Source organism: Oncorhynchus mykiss, chromosome 17 (assembly GCF_057628025.1).
Source record: "Oncorhynchus mykiss isolate SJ-2025 chromosome 17, ASM5762802v1, whole genome shotgun sequence".
Taxonomy (NCBI): domain Eukaryota; kingdom Metazoa; phylum Chordata; class Actinopteri; order Salmoniformes; family Salmonidae; genus Oncorhynchus; species Oncorhynchus mykiss.
The window spans coordinates 42585959-42600029 of record NC_143038.1 but is presented as its reverse complement, the minus strand read 5'-3'; the positions used below and the strand labels follow the sequence as shown (position 1 = coordinate 42600029).

The 14071-nt window shown below is 41.4% G+C and overlaps 1 protein-coding gene across 2 annotated transcripts in view; it reads left to right on the top strand.

Annotated features, from left to right (window-relative positions):
- The window catches only part of esyt1b (extended synaptotagmin 1b), a 41564-nt gene that overhangs the window by 17465 nt on the left and 10028 nt on the right, over nt 1-14071 (top strand). Inside the window, exons 14-34 of one of the 2 annotated variants that reach the window (XM_036950328.2) lie at nt 281-352; nt 519-605; nt 871-1020; nt 1890-2009; nt 2145-2321; nt 4037-4122; nt 4353-4401; nt 4554-4643; nt 5051-5146; nt 5327-5398; nt 5928-6014; nt 6144-6290; nt 6423-6532; nt 6628-6817; nt 6964-7140; nt 12089-12171; nt 12387-12435; nt 12572-12661; nt 12817-12912; nt 13103-13174; nt 13258-13344. In XM_036950328.2, the coding sequence (XP_036806223.2) occupies nt 281-352; nt 519-605; nt 871-1020; nt 1890-2009; nt 2145-2321; nt 4037-4122; nt 4353-4401; nt 4554-4643; nt 5051-5146; nt 5327-5398; nt 5928-6014; nt 6144-6290; nt 6423-6532; nt 6628-6817; nt 6964-7140; nt 12089-12171; nt 12387-12435; nt 12572-12661; nt 12817-12912; nt 13103-13174; nt 13258-13344 (2187 nt within the window). Of the gene's footprint in view, nt 1-280; nt 353-518; nt 606-870; nt 1021-1889; nt 2010-2144; nt 2322-4036; nt 4123-4352; nt 4402-4553; nt 4644-5050; nt 5147-5326; nt 5399-5927; nt 6015-6143; nt 6291-6422; nt 6533-6612; nt 6818-6963; nt 7141-12088; nt 12172-12386; nt 12436-12571; nt 12662-12816; nt 12913-13102; nt 13175-13257; nt 13345-14071 lie in introns of both variants that reach the window. The other variant, XM_021569148.3, reaches the window with a different exon arrangement.

Here is a 14071-nt window from a genome sequence, read left to right as displayed (position 1 = left end):
CTCTTTCTACTGTTTTTCGGCGGTTGCTATGCAACATCTATGCCAGTGGTTACCAACCCTAGTCCTGAGGAGCTACAGAGTGTGCAGGCTTTTGTTACAAACCCAGCACAAACACATCTGTTTCAACTAATCAAATCTAATTATCAATAACTTGATTAGTTGAATCAAATGTTGATAGTGCTGGGCCGAAACCAAAGCCCCCGTAGTGCTACATTAATAAAGTGTTCAAGTTGTTTGTGTGTTTTATATGTTGATGTGTGTTTGTATGTGTGTGTTTTAGATGAAGAAGGGCAACAAAGAACCCAGTCCCATGGTGCAGTTGTCTGTGCAGGACATCACTCGAGAGAGCAGGGTAAGACTACCAGAGTAGTGACTTACTAGACGTATTCCATCCGGCTCCTATAGTGGAATTGAAGACCAAAGGTGGCTACCATAGTAATAGACTATCATAACCCTTTGCCTTGAAGTCAAACCCACTCCTATTTAGCATTCTCTCTATTCCTTAACACTGTTTTTAGACCTGTTGGACGACAATCAACCCAGAGTGGGAGGATGCCTTCACCTTCTTCATCCCAGATCCACGCAAGCAGTCAATAGACATTCAGGTACCTTGATATACTGCATTGTCGGAACTAGAAGCACAAGCATTTAGCTACACTCGCATTAACATCTGCTAACCAGGTGTATGTGACAAATAAGATTTGATTTGATTTGATATTCTAACTCCCATTACATGTTTTGCACCAATTTGTCATTATTTGAATGCATTATTTCTGTCTGTTTCCTCATAGCAATCTGTTGAATGACCACACTCGTTCCTATGTGTGTATTCCTCATTGAACATTCTCACTATCCTCCCATCTCTTCCAGGTGAAAGACAACGACCGGATACAGACTCTAGGTACCCTGTCCATCCCTCTGTCCCGTCTGCTGTCCAGCCCCAACCTGTCTCTGGACCAGTGGTTCCAGCTTGACAAATCTGGCCCTGCCAGCCGCATCTACATCAACACTGTACTCAGGGTAAGGACAGGTTCCTCCTCTCAATCCCAACCTACTGTAAGGTGGATGCACATCTCTAAAGCTCAGTCTGGCCAATGTGTAATGCATTCTTCTCTTTCTCTCTCTTTCTTTCTTTCTTTCTTTCTTTCTTTCTTTCTTTCTTTCTTTCTTTCTTTCTTTCTCTCTTTCTTTCTTTCTTTCTTTCTGTCTCTCTTTATCTGTCTCTCTTTGTTTCTCTATCTGTCTCTCTCGCTTTGTTTCTCTCTCTTTGTTTCTCTATCTGTCTCTCTCTCTCTTTGTGTCTCTCTCTTTGTTTCTCTCTTTGTTTCTCTCTCTCTTTCTTTCTTTCTTTCTTTCTTTCTTTCTTTCTTTCTTTCTTTCTCTCTTTCTTTCTTTCTTTCTTTCTTTCTGTCTCTCTTTATCTGTCTCTCTTTGTTTCTCTATCTGTCTCTCTCGCTTTGTTTCTCTCTCTTTGTTTCTCTATCTGTCTCTCTCTCTCTTTGTGTCTCTCTCTTTGTTTCTCTCTTTGTTTCTCTCTCTCTTTCTTTCTCTCTCTCTTTCTTTCTTTCTTTCTTTCTTTCTTTCTTTCTTTCTTTCTTTCTTTCTTTCTTTCTCTCTTTCTTTCTTTCTTTCTTTCTTTCTGTCTCTCTTTATCTGTCTCTCTTTGTTTCTCTATCTGTCTCTCTCGCTTTGTTTCTCTCTCTTTGTTTCTCTATCTGTCTCTCTCTCTCTTTGTGTCTCTCTCTTTGTTTCTCTCTTTGTTTCTCTCTCTTTGTTTCTTATGTTTCTCTCTCTCTCTCTCTCCCTCTCTCTCTCTCTCTCTCTCTCTCTCTCTCTCTCTCTCTCTTTGTTTCTCTCTCATTGTTTCTCACTCTCCCTTTTTCTCTCAGGTGCTATGGTTGGATGAGGAGAACATTCCCACTTCCTCTACAGAGGCAGCTGGCCTAGCAGCTGGTTTCTCAAAGATACGCCCCCAACAGACCTCCCCTGACCCCAGCTTTGCCACAGAGGTAAAGCATGTAATATACATGGACATACATGTTATTGTTAGTAACTAAGGTAGTTACAATTAAACCAAGTTAAAGTATGATTGCAATGTTGAAGAGTCTGAGTCTATACTGAATTTCAGTGTTTTGTTGTTTTAGGGGGTGCTTAGAATCCACCTTCTAGAGGGCCAAAATCTGGTCCCAAAGGACAACATGATGGGGGGCATGGTAAAGGGCAAGAGTGACCCCTATGTTAAGATCAACATCGGGGGTGAGACCTTTGAAAGTCGGGTCATCAATAGGAACCTCAACCCCACCTGGAACGAGATTTATGAGGTACGATATCAACCTAATATTATCTTAAATTTTCAAGTCAGAACATTTTAACAAAACAAATAAAGTAATTGGTTAAAACGGACAGTCATACCACTGTAGGGTTATAATGAGTTCAAGGAGGCTTCTGGTCATCAGAAAACAGAACCATAGAAAGAGTGCTTATCAACCAGTGATCATTTTGGAAGCTATTTTAGATTTAGTTTTAGTGTTCGTCTTTATGACTAAAATACCTTTTAGACTTAGTCACATTTGAGTATTTTCATCCTTAGTTTTTGTTGTCAGTCGGCTAAAACTCTGGACCATTTTAGTCTAGTTTTAATCACAGTCATTTTATTGCATTTTCCCCTCATGAAATAATCTATATCATCATGTGCACATTAAGATAGCCTTGTCCAACTAGACCCTCATATAGCTGGCACATTGCTATTGTGGCAGAATGTAACCTATGCCAGCCATGATTTACCATAGGCTACAAAGCCTTGGCTACAGGTAAACAATGAAGGCATACATCTCTTTTCTCCCCATCATAACCTTTGGATTGGAGTAAATAATATTGACTCCCCTAACAGGGGGAGAATCTGAGCTTTCCAACAATGCCAGAAATGTTAGGCTACTGTACTCTAATATTCAGCAAATAGCATTCCTATTTCCAATTGGGGGAAAAAACTACTGCAGTCGCATTTGCAAAGCGCGAGAGCGACAACACAGATTAATAACATAGAGCTTCTGATGTGATCTAAGCAGAAATAGCCTACATGAAAGTAAGAGAGAGTAAACATTATTGTTTCTAGTTTAGGTCAGTTACAACTGAAGTGTCCTGAATGCACATGTAACAGCTCTCGGTTGTAGAATGAAGAGTGGACCAAGGCGCAGCGTGGTAGGCGTACATCGTCTTTTTATTGATGACACCAAAACAAAATAACAAAGACAAAAAACGAAAGCGCACAGTTCTGTCAGGCTCAGATACTAAACAGAAAACAAGATCCCACAAACTCAGGTGGAAAACAGGCTGCCTAAGTATGATTCCCAACTAGAGATTACGATAGACAGCTGCCTCTGATTGGGAACCACACTCGGCCAAAAACAAAGAAATAGAAAACATAGAATTTCCCACCCGAGTCACACCCTGACCTAACCAAACATAGAGAATAATAAGGATCTCTAAGGTCAGGGCGTGACAGCGCACCAGTTCAAAAGATTGACGAGTGACTGAAGTGACCTCATTGGAGCTGTGTGGAAGAGCCGGACCGCGCAATTGAAAGACGTTAATTCTGCCAATGAGAGGTTTGCATTACATATTCTGCAAAGGCATTCATGCTTATGATTGGACAAAACAGATGAAAAGGAGCTTCATGTCAAATTGAATGTCTATTAGTCTCACGTGAAATCCTCGTCTCGTCACATTTTCGTCAACTAAAATGAAAACTAATTTCTTACATTTATTGTTTTTTTCATGGCATCTCATATCGTTATCGTCATTAGCTTTCGATAGGAAAAATCGGTCATGGGGCGAATATCTTTCGTCATAGTTATTGTTGACGAAATGAACACTGTTAACAACCAGGACAGCAGTCTACCAATGAGTATTTACACATTATTTGGAGGAAAATATTAGGTGACCTCAAAATCTCAGTGCTTCCCTGTGTGTTTCCAGTTTTAGTATGTAGGATATTGCTTTTACTGAAGCTGAAGCTGTGTGTTGTGTTGTCTCCCAGGTGGTTCTGACCACGCTGCCTGGCCAGGAGCTCCATGTAGAGATATTTGATAAGGACATGGACATGAAAGATGACTTCATGGGCAGGTATGCAGGTTGTGACCCAAATGGCAATATATTCTCTATATAGCGCACTACTTTAGGGTGTCATTTGGGATGCAAATGGAGTCTCTGGGAACTAGATAGATTTCTATGTGTGGTGACTTTGGCACCCCCTAGGGCATGGACATATAACTCCCACGGATTAGATTTTGCTCCATTTTCCGTTTGTTTGTACAGTTTGTGCTCTAACCTGATATTCCTATGTACCTATACAGGTTGAAGATTAGTTTGAAGGATATCATCACCTCTCAATACACTGACCAGGTGAGATCTGCCTGCCTGCATCAGAGTTAACATGACTTCATACTTTCCTTCACACAAACAGACCACTGCGTATGTTGCCATCCTATGTAAAAGCTCACTAGTTTCCCTGTTTCAGTGGTAGACTGCACTGAGTTGTTGTTTCTCTGTTCCAGTGGTACACTCTGAATGATGTGAAGTCAGGTCGTGTTCACCTGGTACTGGAGTGGGTACCTACAGTATCAGAACCAGACATACTGGACCAGGTCAGCCCTTCTTCCTCTTTTATTAGAGATATCGTATTGTGATAAGAGAATCTCTTTTGCAAAACATAAGCTTTATAATAGGCAGTATTACACAGTACAGTACACATTACACGTGTCATGGGGTTCCCGAGTGGCGCAGCGGTCTAAGGCACTGCATCTCGGTGCTAGAGACGTCACTACACACTATCACAACCGGCTGTGAATTTTGAGTCCAGTAGGGTGGCGCACAGTTGGACCAGGTTTGGCCGGGGTAGGCCGTTATTGTAAATAAGAATTTGTTCTTAACTGACTTGCCTAGTTAAATAAAATAAAAAATAAATAAAATCATTATACACACTGCCATCAGAGTAATGCATCCTTGTACACAGTGCCATACAGACCCAGTGACCTGTGTAAATGTCCCCAAGGTGTTCCAGTTCCAGTCCAGGCAGTCCTACCACAACAAGGCGGTTCCCTCTATGGCTCTACTCTTTGTGTTTGTGGAGAGGGCAGACGGCCTGCCAGTGAGTCTTTGCACCTCTTTCTCAGTTTGGAGGGGGTCTTATGATTTTGTGTGCAGGGCTAATGTTAATGATGTTTATGTTTAGAGGACTAATTATATTTTGCATATGAACCTGGGTGCCTCTTTTGTGCACGTGCAGTGTGTTTGTTTTGAATGTTTATTTATTGTGGCGTGTTTCCAGCTTAAGAAGAGTGGGAAGGAGCCAAAAGTTGGAGCTGAACTTGTTGTGGGGGGGACTTCCCATAAAACTACGGTGAGACAGACAACCCATTCAATGTGTCCTGTTAAAAATGGACATATGACACTGTAAAACCATTCAATGTGTCTTAAAAATAATATGGTCATATTAATATGGTATTCTACCCCAAGCCATAAGACTGCTGAACAATTAATCAAATGGCCACCCAGACTATTTACATTGACCCCTTTTGTTTTTACACTGCTGCTACTCGCTGTTTATTATCACTTTACCTCTACTTAGATGTACAAATCACCTCGACTAACCTGTACCCCCGCAGACTGTACCCCCACACATTGACTCTGTACCGGTACCCCCTGTATATAGCCTCGTTATTGTTATTTTATTATTACTTTTTGTTTTATTTTTTATTTCATTTTATTTAGTAAATATTTTCTTAACTCTATTCCTTGAACTGCATTGCTGGTTAAGGGCTTGTAAGTAAGCATTTCACGTATATGGCACATGTGACATACAATTTGATTTGATATTTTCATCTGTGACAGTGAATTACTGCTCATGCCTCCTTTCTATCTCTATTAAGGTGTGTGATCGCACCATCTCACCCCAGTGGGACGAGGCTTTTTACTTCCTGGTTCATGACCCCAGAGAAGAGCTCCTCATAGTGAAGGTAAGTGTGTATGTTAAAATATATTTTTTAGATCAGAGCTTAAAGATGTGGGTTTTTATAAAAGGGTACTATACTCTTCACAGAATTACGAGGTTATTCATTCATCTTCCATTTTCTCTTCTCCTCTAGTTGTCTCACAGTTGGACCTTGCCTATTGGTTCTCTGGTGGTACCAATCAGAGAGCTGCTGTCAGAACCAGATCTGGTCCTGGATCAGTGGCTGAGTCTGGATGGAGCCTCACCTGACAGTCAGATTCTACTGAGGGCTGAACTCAAGGTGAGACATACTTGCACTTAACAAACACTCGATTACTCTGTAGGAGTCACTTTAGACGTGTGTTAATTCAATGCATGATATTTTGTAATAAGGTTATATGGTGGTGTTATTAAATGTGTTGTTCTACTACAGCTGCTGTGTCCCAAGAAGTGTGAGATTGATGTGGAGAGGGCAGATCAATCCAGAGCTCAAGCCGCCTCTACTGCTGAACAGAGACTGGAGAGAAACACAGTGCAGAAGAGGTAGAACAAATGAGGGTGTACTAATACACACATACACACAAACACACACGATTAACCAATTTCTATTTTATTTCACCAAGTCTGCTCATGTCTAGTTCAGTGGACACTCCCAGTGCTCCAGTCCCCAGCCTTCCCTCTATCCCAGCACCAGAGCCAGAGAAGGCTAAGAGAGTAACAGCTACTGAGATGGTCTCTGGGAAAGTACCTGAGGAGCTCACTGAGGAACCCAGTCCCCCTGAAACACTGCCCACACACACCAACCCTAGTCCCAGCTTTGGCTCTGAGGTGAGATACAGTATACCAGTGAAGGCCATTATTACAGTTTTTTTTTTAGGTATACAGTATAGTACCACATACAGTACTGTGTGAATTAGGTATGTCATGCTATACTGCTGTATTTGTGCAGTCTTGTTACAAGTGTTTGTTTTTAGGGGCTGCTGAGAATCCACCTGCTGGAGGCCCAGAATCTTATCGCCAAGGACAACCTGATGGGGGGCCTGAAGAAGGGCAAGAGTGACCCCTATGTCAAGATCAACATCGGAGGGGTCATGTTTAAGAGTCATGTGATCAAGGAGAACCTCCACCCTATCTGGAATGAGATGTATGAGGTATGTATGGAGGGAGTTGTAGTTTTTAGGAAAAATGTGTTGTGTCTATATACATTTTAAACCGTAAACCCATATTAACTTGTTTTTTGTCAGTACAGCTCCATTTACATAATATATTATACAGTATTACATAATACTTAGAGTAGTGTTACATCGGTCTAATCATAAACACATAGTAGGGTGTTCACCAATAAAAGGATGAATGAATTAAATGTTTACACAAATATGCCCATTCAATTCAGTAAGAAAAACAACAGTCCAAAACCCATGTCTCTACCATACAGTGCGTTTGGAAAGTATTCAGACCTCTTGACTTTTTCCACATTTTACAGCCTTATTTTAAAATGTAACTGACATCACATGTACGTAAGTATTCAGACCCTTTAATCAGTATTTTGTTGAAGCACCTTTGGCAGCGATTACAGCCTTGAGTCTTGGGAATGATGCTACAAGCTGGGCGCACCTGTATTTGGCGAGTTTCTCCCATTCTTCTCTGCAGATCCTCTCAAGCTCTGTCAGGTTGGATGGGGAGCGTCGATGCACAGCTATTTTCAGTTTTCCAGAGATGTTAGATCGGGTTCAAGTCCGGACTCTTGCTGGGCCACTCAAGGATATTCAGAGACTTGTCCCGCAGCCACTCCTGCATTGTCTTGGCTGTGTGCTTAGGGTCGTTGTCCTGTTGGAAGGTGAACCTTCACCCCAGTCTGTGGTCCTGAGCGCTCTGGAGCAGGTTTTCATCAAGGATCTCTCTGTACTTTGCTCCGTTTTTTTTCCCTCGATCTTGACTAGTCTCCCAGTCTCTGCCGCTGAAAAACATCCCCACAACATGATGCTGTCACCACCATGCTTCACCTTAAGGATGGAGCCAGTTTTCCTCCAAATGTGACACTTGGCATTCAGGAAAAATAGTTAAATCTTGGTTTCATCAGACCAGAGAATCATGTTTCTCATGATTTGAGAGTCCTTTATGTGCCTTTTGGCAGGGCAGCCAGCTCTAGGAAGAGTGTTGGTGGGGATGGCATCCCAGGTGTACTCCAATCAAGTTGTAGAATCATCTCAAGGATGATCAATGGAAACAGGATGCACATGAGCTCAATTTCAAGTCCCATAGCAAAGGGTCTGAATACTTATGTAAATAAGGTATTTCTGTTTTAAAAAATGTATACATTTGCAAAAATTTAAAAAATAAAAAAAAGGTTTTCGCTTTGTCATTATGGGGTATAGTGTGTAGATTGATAATTACATTTTTTTTAAATCCAGAATAAAGCTGTATGACATTACTTTTGTGATTCAAGCATGACGCATCACCCATCAACTCACGTGGTTGTTATGACTTAAGCTCCACCCACTAAACCTGACCTGTATGGATCTCAGCCACTCCAACGAGTCCTCTGATTGGTCAAAACGTTCTGATAGTTTGAGACTAACCAGGATCTATCTATTCAAATAGGGACCACAGAGCCTGCCTCATCCAAATATCTACTATTCTTTTTGGCGGGGGTCTTTCAACCAATCACCCGCGAGTGAATGCACTTTTCAGGTCAGAGCACAGAGTCGTGCGTGTGCACATTTGTTGATATTCTTTGCTCGTTGATGAGTTATTAGCCCATTTGAGTTATTAGCCCAGTTATAGAGAAGTATAGGTCAGCCATGGGAGTCAATTCATGCAAAAATATACACAATAAGTATTTCAGCAGTTTTCGTGATATGTACAAAAAGTATTTCAGCAGATTTCGTGTGTTTTTTGTGTGGCTTAATTCGTGTGAAAAGACAAAAAAAATTGTGATTTTATTTGTAGGAAAAGACACATTTTTGTGCGACTTCATTGATAGTAAAAAAACTTTTGGGGGGGCCAACGAGTCAGGACTATGATAGATTTTGGGCAGTCGTGTTCTACACTGCTTTTTTTTGTGTCCCACATTTATTTATATAAAAAACAAACGTGTTAACAACCCAATATTGTTAATCAACCAGGTTGTCACCGAAATACATATAATATTATAGTTACCGTACGTTTTTAATTTTTTATTATTTAATGGCAATGCTGTTTTTTATGCTTGTTTTCACTTCATACTTTGGGATACTGGTACTATGTCGGATTTTATGAGGGTCGCCAGATTGGAGTAAAAATCTGTATTTGTCTGTGGTTTTTGTGGTATCGATGAAGGTATTTGATTTGGGAATGGGGATACATTTTCTTGATGGGAAATTAATTCAATAAATGTGGGGAAACAAAAGACCTGCAAAAAAAAATCTGTTTGTTTTAAATTCCCCTTGTGTACCGTCATGGTATTTTCAACTAAAACGAGTCTGGACTAAGCTCAATTAAGCCATATCAATGCATTTAAACAGGTTAATGTAAAAAATAATGAATTTTGTTGGTTTATACTTATGGAACTTCCAAGGCCGTTTCATGATGATTAATATGGTCGTTTCAATCTCACGTCTAGTTATGTGATCTAGTGGTGGGAAGCATTCTGTTTTACAACATTGTGTTGGGTGTAATTACATTGATATAAGCTACAATGGGCGTGACGGATAGAAGTAGCACCCCACGTGGGATAGGGCCTTACATCAACGTTGCCTGAAGCTGAATGGAAAGTGCTATGCCCTGACCAGTTATTCAGAAGAAAATCCTCTGTGACTTTTATCATTATTACAATGTCTGCTAACATTGAACATAGCTTAAGTTTAGGGTATTTAATTAATTTAAACTATTCCCAAGTGATATGGGCAATAAACGGTTCCTTTTCCCTTAACGTGACCTGACCTAGACCCCCTTATCCCCCAGCTCTCTTCCCCCCTTATCAGTACTGCCACATGTGACCGTTTTCCCTGCACTCAGCCCCTCCCAAGCTTAATTGCACCCCTCATGTCTCCTATTATAACTATTGATGAACAATAGTTAAAGCTCAGAAATACAAACCCATCACCTAAGTAATGTGTGGTATTTGTAGAAGTTATCCTCAGAGTATGGTCATACAAATAAGATGTCAATGTCTGTTTTCTCACTGAAAAATGTATGTTTAGCCTAAATACTAAAATAAAATGCAGGTACTTACCAACACCCGCCTTCACACAACTAACTCCAAATCTGAGTAACTGTCTGTTAAATGGAATGTTGATGTCATCCGCATTGTGATGTCATCATTTATGACCACTCTTAAGGGTCCTGAGCCCTGTGCGCAGTTGCATAAAACGCATTGAGTGAAAATCCCCCATAATTGAATCTCAAAATCATTGAAATGGTTGAAAATAAACCATTTGTCACGTTTAAATATTTCCTGTGAATTGTTTATTTTTGTACATGTTTTTTCCAATTACCTTGACTGTTCTCTGAACAGAAAATATATTTGTTTCAAGTAACTCCTAAGCAACCTGTATAGCTGTCACGACCGTCGTATGAATAATTAGACCAAGGCGCAGCGTGAGTAGAGTTCCACATTTTAATGATAGTGAAACTTCCAAAACAACAAAGATATAACGATCGTGAAATACGTAGCGCACATAGGCACTCATAATTGGGAACCATACACACACCAACATATAAATATAATACCTAGAAACCCCCCTAGTCACGACCTGACCTAAAAAACCTGAAACTAGATGGGGAGGGTTAGGGTGGGCAACTAGCGTCGGTGGCGGCTCCGGTGCGGGACGTAGCACCCGCTCAGACAGTGGCTCGTCGCTGGAGGCTCTGGGCCGTGGACCGTCGATGTTGGCTCCGGGGCGTGAACCGTTGCTAGAAGCTCCGGACCGTGAACCGTCGCTGGAAGCTCCGGACCGTGAACCGTCGCTAGAGGTTTCGGGCTGTAGACCGTCGCTAGAGACTCCGGACTGTAAACACGCACTGGTGGACGAGTGCGGGGAGCTGGCAGAGGACGTACCGGGCTGGGGAGACGCAGTGGAGGCCTGGTGCGTGGAGAAAAACTGATAGAGACATACCCCAAGCGACTTACAGCTGTAATCGCAGCAAAAGGTGGCGCTACAAAGTATTAACTTAAGGGGGCTGAATAATTTTGCACGCCCAATTTTTCAGTTTTTGATTTGTTAAAAAAGTTTTAAATATCCAATAAATGTCGTTCCACTTCATGATTGTGTCCCACTTGTTGTTGATTCTTCACAAAAAAATACAGTTTTATATCTTTATGTTTGAAGCCTGAAATGTGGCAAAAGGTCGCAAAGTTCAAGGGGGCCGAATACTTTCGCAAGGCACTGTATCTCTTCCCATGACCAACTCTCCTTTACCTCCTGGGCACGCTGCTTGGTCCTGTAGTGGTGGGATATTCTGTCATGAATAATTAGACCAAGGCGGAGCGTGAGTAGAGTTCCACATTTTAATGATAGTGAAACTTCCAAAACAACAAAGATATAACGATCGTGAAATACGTAGCGCACATAGGCACTCATACAAAACAATATCCCACATCGCAGGTGGGAAAAAGGACACACTAAGCATGATCCCCAATTAGAGGTAACGATCATCAGCTGCCTCCAATTGGGAACCATACACACACACACCAACATAGAAATATAATACCTAGAAACCCCCCTAGTCACGACCTGACCTAAAACACCACGGAGAACCCCGAGGGCTCTCTAAGGTCAGGGTGTGACAATAGCGACTATAGAATTGACCCCAGATCTGGCCAAGTGTAACCAACATTGTATTCTGACTGTAGTCAACCTTGTTTTCGTCTTTAGCTCTCTGCAGCACGGTCTCTTCTTTCTCTATCTAATTGTGGTCTCTGTATGTGTAAACTGTTCTCTATAACTCCATTTCATGAAATATATTCCTCTCTGATGAGTGAAAATAGTGGAAATGCGTACTTTGTACACTTTACTGTAAAAATATTAGTATTTTACATTTGGTCTATCACTGTCCGTTGTGCTCTATATGTGTGATTCCTCCCTATGGTTTTAACATCATTGTGATGTTTGTCCCCAGACTGTGATGACACCACAGGCAGGTCAGGAGGTCAAGGTAGAGCTGTATGATAAAGACATGGACAAGGATGACTTCCTGGGCAGGTGAGAAACTGCTTTTGTGTCCAAAATGACACTCTATTCCCTATAGAGTACATCACTTTTGACCAGAGGCCATAGGGCGCTGGTCTGGTACTCAGCCGATGTCCTGTAATGTTTTGTTACCCTGTTGTTGTCTTGATTTGAAGCATGCTTTGTAGTTCCCTGTAAGTGTTTAGTTTTACTTTGGTCTACAATGATGCGCCATTTTTTTTGTACAGGTGTAACATCAGTATGAGAGACATCATACACTCCCAGTATACAGACCAGGTAAGGTTTACATGTCTCCCTCTTCTCTTGTACTAAATAATGTCTGTACTCTCTTTCATTGGAACACTCATCTTCATATTGCATTACTTTTAGTTTCAGAACACTCTATCTGATGTGTGATTTGTGTCTGTTCTAGTGGTACACTCTGAATGATGTGAAGTCAGGTCGTGTTCACCTGGTACTGGAGTGGGTACCTACAGTATCAGAACCAGACAGACTGGATCAGGTCAGTTCTATTTCTCTCCTCTCTGTCTCTACAAATGTTGTTTTTTTCCCCCTTCCCCCTTCCCCATTTTGCCCTATCTCTCATTCTATTACTAGTTTTTAACCTTTTAACCACCTGTTTTGATGTGATTTAACTCTAACCTCCTCATGTTCCAGGTGCTGCAGCTGCAGTCTCTCCAGTCCTACCAGAACAAGGCTGTTCCCTCTACTGCTTTGCTCTTCGTCTACATGGATAGAGCCCACTCACTGCCTGTGAGTCACCTCAGACACTGAGTCACTTTGAGCTTATGAACCCTGGCATTGGTTTGCTGTCATTGGGTCTGTTGTCTTTTACAGCTGTAATATGGGTTAAGCACAGATGTTGCTTTTTTATTTTGTCTCGTGTCTCACAATGATTTTTTGTTAGGACTGTTGTATTGTTTGATCTCTATGTTTTTTGTAGTTTAAGAAGAGTGGGAAGGAGCCAAAGGCTGGAGCTGAGCTAGTTCTGGGGAAGACAACCTACAGAACCAAGGTGAGATACAGTACATGTAGAGCTGAGATGTTTGACTTGTAACAGGATCTGCCTTGAATGTGAACTTATTTGTCTCTCTGAAGGTGTGTGATCGCACCAATTCCCCCCAGTGGGATGAGGCTTTCTACTTCCTGGTTCGTGACCCCAGAGAGGAGATACTCATAGTGAAGGTGAGAGTTCAGTCTGCTTCAGGATGGAGTTGCTAAACATGGATAATGTTTAATCTAAACATAATGTCACTCACTAGGGGTGTAACGGTACACATATTCGTACCGAACCGTTCGGTAAAGGGACCTTAGTTCGGTCTGCATTGTGAACCCGAAGGAATAAATACCTTTTGCCACATTTCAGGCTTCAAACATAAAGATATAAAACTGTATTTTTTTGTGAAGAATCAACTACAAGTGGGACACAATCATGAAGTGGAACGACATTTATTGGATATTTCAAACTTTTTTAACAAATCAAAAACTGAAAAATTGGGCGTGCAAAATTATTCAGCCCCTTTACTTTCAGTGCAGCAAACTCTCTCCAGAAGTTCAGTGAGGATCTCTGAATGATCCAATGTTGACCTAAATGACTAATGATGATAAATACAATCCACCTGTGTGTAATCAAGTCTCCGTATAAATGCACCTGCACTGTGATAGTCTCAGAGGTCCGTTAAAAGCGCAGAGAGCATCATGAAGAACAAGGAACACACCAGGCAGGTCCGAGATACTGTTGTGAAGAAGTTTAAAGCCGGATTTGGATACAAAAATATTTCCCAAGCTTTAAACATCCCAAGGAGCACTGTGCAAGCGATAATATTGAAATGGAAGGAGTATCAGACCACTGCAAATCTACCAAGACCTGGCCGTCCCTCTAAACTTTCAGACTGATCAGAGATGCAGCCAA